Here is a 6,113-nt window from a genome sequence, read left to right as displayed (position 1 = left end):
AGGCCGGCCGGACGCTCAGGGAGGAGCCGGGGGAGGAGGCAGCCGCTGGGGCTGGCGGCCGAGTCACGGATTCCATCTGCGGAGCTGACCGGGTGCTGGACCCGCGGCGGCCCTGTGCACCCCGGCCTGCGCGCGCCCGCCGCTGTGGGTCCCCCAGGCTGAGGCGCCCACGGCTGCGTGAGGCCGGTGGGGTGGGCAGAGGGAGGATCGGAGGGTGCGGAGCAGGCGTGAGGCGGCCGGGGGCCGGGAGCCATGTCCATGGAGGACCCCTTCTTTGTGGTGAAAGGGTAAGTGTCGCCCAGTGCTAGCTACCCTGGATAAGGAGAGGTGGCCGTGCTGCCTTCCCGCCCCTTCCCGCCCTCTCTGCTGGAGGGGCTGGGGAGACAGGTTGAGTCTGGGGTGGGACGTGGGGACGGCTTAGTCTTGAGGGCCGTGACCCAGCGTCCGGAGGTACTACTTGATCACAGTGCAGGTAGGACCTGGACTGTGAAACCTGTGTCCGCAGACAAGCCCCTGGGGAGAGGGGCCCCTTGGCATGTGCACTACAATACAACTTATTGGTTTGGGGGTCGAGGGGTTCAGCAGCACTGCAGGTGGGGAGGAAGACAAGCGTCCTAACCCAAACTGGGGCTCTGCCGGAGCACCGGCCCTGCTTCGAAGGAGGCAAAACAGCATCTGGGCAGGAAAAGGGAAATGGCTCTCCTGAGCTTTGTAGTTGGCGTTGACGGGGGTGAGCTCCCATTGTCCATTGAGTTTGGAGCGCTCGCCTGCAGACTGGGGAGACCATGACATGCCCAGAGGCGTCTGAGCACGTTTGCAGGCTGGGAGGCGGGGGCGCCGGGCTCCGGAGAAAAACTCGGTTCTGTGGGGGAGTTTTTACTGAGTAATGTGAGGGGAGGAAAGCAGTCCTTCAGTGATGATGTTGGAAGGAAAACAACGAAATCAGCCAAACTAAACTTTCCTGAGCTTTCCCGTTAGCAACTGGGATTTTCCCACCGTGGTAAAGGAAATGAGTGCTTTCTTTTTAACTCACTGGTTTCATTCAGGCCTTTTGATAGGTTTCCCCCATTTCTTCTTAATTTGCCTTTCAGACTAGAACTGCCTTATTTTTCTGAGCTCTCCTGACTCCATCTTTAACTGCTCAATTGTTTGGAAATAGAAATTTCACTTGAAATTTGTTGTATCATCTTTGTAGCCATTCAGCAAATGAAAAAAAGATCGATTCTGATGTTACAACCTGTCAGCTTTATGTTTTAAAAGTCAAATATAAAAAAATCCGAGAACTATGAAGTTCCCAGAAGATTAGTACAAATAACCATGCGTGTCCCTTTACTTGCAACTAGTTGCTACTAGATAACGATTTCTGAAATGGTGAAAGGTGACCAACTGTTTGTTTTTTAAGGGTTCTTAGAAAATTTAAATGGTACTTTAGGTGAAGTACTTTATTATTCATAGTACAGTGAAATATGCTCATATACTTAACATTTCCCTAAAAAGGTTTTTCTTCACTTTACTTTAAAATTCTGAATTGTGGATTTATTAGTAATATGTGGCTCTCTACCTGGAAAATGTGTTATTTATTAGAAGGATTTGATTTAGGGGTTAATTTTTAAACGCTAAAGCTGTGTGTTCTTCCCTTGAAAGTTCCTAATGCTTAGGTTGCAAAGGTTATCTCTGGCAGTGGAGGCCAGAGATAATCAGAAATGGTTTGATTTTTAAGGGAATTTGTGAAAATGCTAAATTGCTCTGCCAGCTTGACTTTTTCTTGATAGTATCCAATACAGTCTGCTAATGTTTGCTCACTGATTAGATAATACTGCTTTATCGGAACATTGGCCTGAAATCTTGGCTAACTTTTACATTATTTTAGCTCATGTCCCTGAGGTGTGCGAAGGCAAAGACATTCAGTCACCTGCTGCTGTGGAAAGTAAAGTTAACCACATGGTGTCTCCAGACTGTGTGTCAGAATATTTGGGGAGCCATGTACCTCTCAGTTTGTTAAAATTATTATTATATATGCACTGCACAATGTGTTAAAAATTAAAGATGCCAAGATTGTGGCTCTTACTCTGAAGCTCATAGTTCTGAGAAACAACTCACCCCAAAATTAAATAGAGATGACAGGTGGTAAATGATGAAGTGTTGAAGGGAATGCTACAGGAGATTTAAATATCACCGTAGTTCAGAGACAGGCAACTCAATTAGGAACGGTTACAATTGGAAAAACTTTTTGCGGTCATAGTAAGTGTTGAATTAGAATTTGAAGATGAGGAGAATGTGGATAATTTAGGCCTGTGCCTCATCTTGACTCTTACCACAGAGTCTCTTAATTGATCTTCCTGCTTCTAGTCTCTTTCCTCTTTCCTCTGCCCTTGGTTCTGTTGGATCAGGGCTATCCAAAATACAATGTGAGCCACAGACGCCATTTTACATTTCCTAGTAGTCACGTTAAAAGATAAAAAGAAAGAGGTGAAGTTATTTTGAATGTCATCTTTAACCTAATATATTGAAAATATTTCAACATTTTATTATTAATGAGATTTTATTTCTTTTACACTAAGTCTTCAAAATCTCGTGTGTATTTTACACTTAAGCACATCTCAATTTAGATGCTAAATTTTCATTGGAAATACCTGATCTGTATTCAGAGTTCATTCAATGTACAGTTTTGAAAAAGTAGATTATATACCCAAATTGTTCCAAACATCAGACTTTCCTGTTAACTGAATTACATATCAGTTTTTAAGTTTAAATTAATTAAAATGAAAAATTTTTGTCCTTGGTCACATTAGGCATGCATTTCAAGCGTTCAGTGGTCATATGTGGCTTTCATATTGGCAGTACAGGGGCAGCTAGAACCCAAGCAGGGGTTCCTACTTAACATCATTTAGTAGCTGCCTGTTGCCTACAAAATAAAGTTCAAACACTTCATGACCTCCATGATCTAGCCCTCTTCTACCCTCTGGTCTCTTGGCCTGCCTCCAGCTCAGAGCTCAAGCAATGCCAAACTCAGCACAGTGACTGTGACCACAGAGCTGGGTGCTTTTACTCTACGTGCACCCACTGTGCCTGATTCAGCCAATCAGCTTTTGAGATTCAGTGTAAGCATGTCCTCTGCCTCCAGGAAGTGCTTCCCTTGGTACCTGTAACCTATTACTACTGCACCTCTTCCTCTGGCTGCCTTTCATTATTAGACTATGAACTCAGGGTTGGGACTGCTTGTTTTTCCATATTTCTAGCCCAACACCTTGAATATATAGCTTAAATGTTGAGTGAAGGAGTGGTGTTTTATGGGTGGGAACACCATCAGCAAAGGTCCTGAGATGGGCACTGTGTGTTTAAAAGGCCAGGAGAGCACCCCAAGCAGACAGAGTAGGAAATTTATCTGGGGAAGTAATAATACTGTAGCTAACATTTAAAGTGTGTAATTACTATGCCAGGCATTGTGGGCCTAGTTAGCACTTCATAAGAATCTTTATAAGAACAGCTCTATGATGTGGGTATTAACCACATTATAGATATGAGGAGCTGAGGGGAACACAGAGGGGTTAAGTAACTTGCCCAGGATCACACAGCTACTGAGTGATAGACCCAGGATTCAACTTTAAACTTCCTAAATCTACTCACACTGTTAATATTTCACAGTGCAGGTAGAATAGGATCAAGGGGAGTCTCATCTGACATGAAATTAGGGTTTCAGGAATATTGATTTGGTGGTAATATCATATGCTTCAGTGTGAGGAAAGATTTAAAAACAAACCAGTTAGAAAGCTGTTTTAATTTAAATATTCAATGATTAGTGGCTGAGTGTTTGGGGCTGGTTTTGTGCAGTTTTGACACTGTTGAGTGTCTTGTTCAGAGCAGAATCCCAGAACACAGGAGAAACCACACAGCTGGGCAGCTGGGTTCACAGGCCAATCAGGCCCCACCTGCTGTGGACACTCAGTGGTATTCACACCGCCAGGGCTCAGTCCCCTCTGGCCTGCCCCAAACTTGAAGCCTAGCTCTGGTGGACCCTCTTGTGTCTTCTCACTGGTGAGCTTGGTCATTGCTTTTGTGTGCCCACCCCACACTCCAGTCCCTGCACCCCAGCTCTCTTCCTGGGTGCTTTTCTGTGTGTGCTGCTAATCAGTTAATATCCCCACCATACGGCCTGGATTCTTCCTCTTCTCTGCTCTCTTCTCTTTCTCCTTCCCCCTCCTGACAAATGCTGGCCTGTCCTTCCTCCTCTTAGTTCTCTTCACTGCTGACTCCACACTGTCCTTTAGTCCCACATCCACTCAGTCATCATGTCCTATCAGTGCCATCTTGGATAGTTCCAGAATCTTCTCTTCCTCTCTAGTTTTGGTTCCTCTGCCTTAGTTCACTGCCTCATCCTCTCTCACCTGGACTCTTACAAGCAGCTTCTTCACCAAGCTTCACACTGCCACCAGATGTGACCCCCGAGACATGATCAGGTCATTTCTCTATTCAGAGTCCTTCATTCTAAAGTCCTTACTAGACTTCGAGTGTCTGTCTTCCGTGTGCTAGGAGCTGAGGGTACAGCAGTGAACAAACAATGCCCTGTTCTTATAGCGCTTCCATCCTAGGGACAGGCAGTAAGCAAATGAACAAATATCTGGTATATCTGGTGCTGATAGGTTCGTAAGAAGAATAAAGCTGGGTAAAGGGAAAGGAAATGTGTATTCTGGGCGTCCTTTTTCTTCTTACGTGACTTCTGGAGGCAGTGAGGGGCTTTGGTGAAATAACTGAGCTGTGGTTATCAGACTGACCTAAGTTTAGAATCTCGCTTCTATCAATTACTTTGTTTAACTTTTGGCAAGTTAATTATCTTCTCTGAACCCATATCTTTTTTTTTTCTTTTTTTCCTAGTTATATTTAATTTTTTAACCCTTTATTTATTTATTGTTTATTTGGTTTTTGTTACTTTGTTATTGGAATATAGTTGATACACAATGTTATATTGGTTTCAGAGGTATGAACCTGTTTCTTTGTGCACAGATTTGGCTTAACCATGCCTGCTTTATCATTTAGGAGGATTCAATGAGTTAGTGCATATAAATTGCCAAGCATAGTTTGGGGCACATGTTAGGTGCACACTAAACATACTCCTTTAAATGTTTGTTTCCATTCCAAATAGGCTGCCCTTCTGAGAGGAAACACCATATCTTACTGTTTTTTGGGTGACACTTATAATAATGTTATACTAAAATATGCTTATTTTTTAAAAACTTAGAAAATAAAAATATTAAACACAGAATAAAAATTTATTGAGCCGTCACTATCCCAAAATAATTGGTTAAAAATTTTGGTGTCTTTTTGAGCTTCATTTCTATTAATAGTTTTACTTAATACCATCCATCAGTTTTCTTATTATATATCAGGCACTGTACTAAGAGCCTAACAGGGATTGTCTTTTTAATCCTTACAAAGTAGGCACTAATACTATCATTATGATCATTTTATAAATGAAAAAAACAAAACTGAAAGTTAAAAACAATTTCAGGTTCATAAGCTTGAAAGTGAAAAAGCTGGAATTTATATATGTTATTATTAATCATTTTAGAAATTGGGGTCATGCTGTTTTATAATCTTTTCATCTATATTTCATTATATCCTTAAAATGTCTCTGGTGGGGAAAGCTTTCAGTGACTGCATTGTATTTTGTCTTATAAATGTAATATAATTTATCACCCAGGATGACATGACATTTTTAATTCTTCACTATTATAATTAACATAGTGGCAAGCGTGCTTGTTGCAGGTCTTTCTTTCTGCTTCTGATTATTTGCATAGTCTGTATTTCTGTAGCAGAATTGCTAATTTAGAGAGTATGGACATTTTCAAAGCCTCTGATGCATTTACAAATTGCTCCCCAGAATACATCCCTATCTCCACTCTGCTCCCCACTCCACACCTCCCACCCTTCCCAGTGTTTGAAAGGCACATTTCCCTTGATCCCTTGCCAGTACTGGGATCTCATTTTAAGCAATCTTTACTCATTTGCAAGGTGAAAAACACCACATTTGAGTCATGTTATTTTTATGATCATATTCAGCAGGGACTTAGGCAGTGCTTGTTTGATGGGTGAACCCATTCTGAACTTTGGGTTCT

The 6,113-nt window shown here is 42.4% G+C and overlaps 1 protein-coding gene across 4 annotated transcripts in view; it reads left to right on the top strand.

Annotated features, from left to right (window-relative positions):
• Positions 1–3: 3 nt before the first annotated feature.
• STX6 (syntaxin 6) overlaps positions 4–6,113 on the top strand; it is a 38,447-nt gene continuing 32,337 nt past the window's right edge. For 3 of the 4 annotated variants that reach the window (XR_005062074.2, XM_037021118.2, XM_017657070.3), the window contains exon 1: positions 4–287. Coding sequence is in view for 3 of the 4 variants with exons in the window: in XM_037021118.2 (XP_036877013.2) it covers positions 253–287 (35 nt within the window). In the remaining variant the exon portion in view is untranslated. The remainder of the gene's footprint in view (positions 288–6,113) is intronic. The other variant, XM_017657062.3, reaches the window with a different exon arrangement.

The sequence above is a fragment of the Manis javanica genome, chromosome 11 (assembly GCF_040802235.1).
Source record: "Manis javanica isolate MJ-LG chromosome 11, MJ_LKY, whole genome shotgun sequence".
NCBI lineage: Eukaryota > Metazoa > Chordata > Mammalia > Pholidota > Manidae > Manis > Manis javanica.
This window is presented reverse-complemented; position numbering and strand designations above follow the sequence as displayed.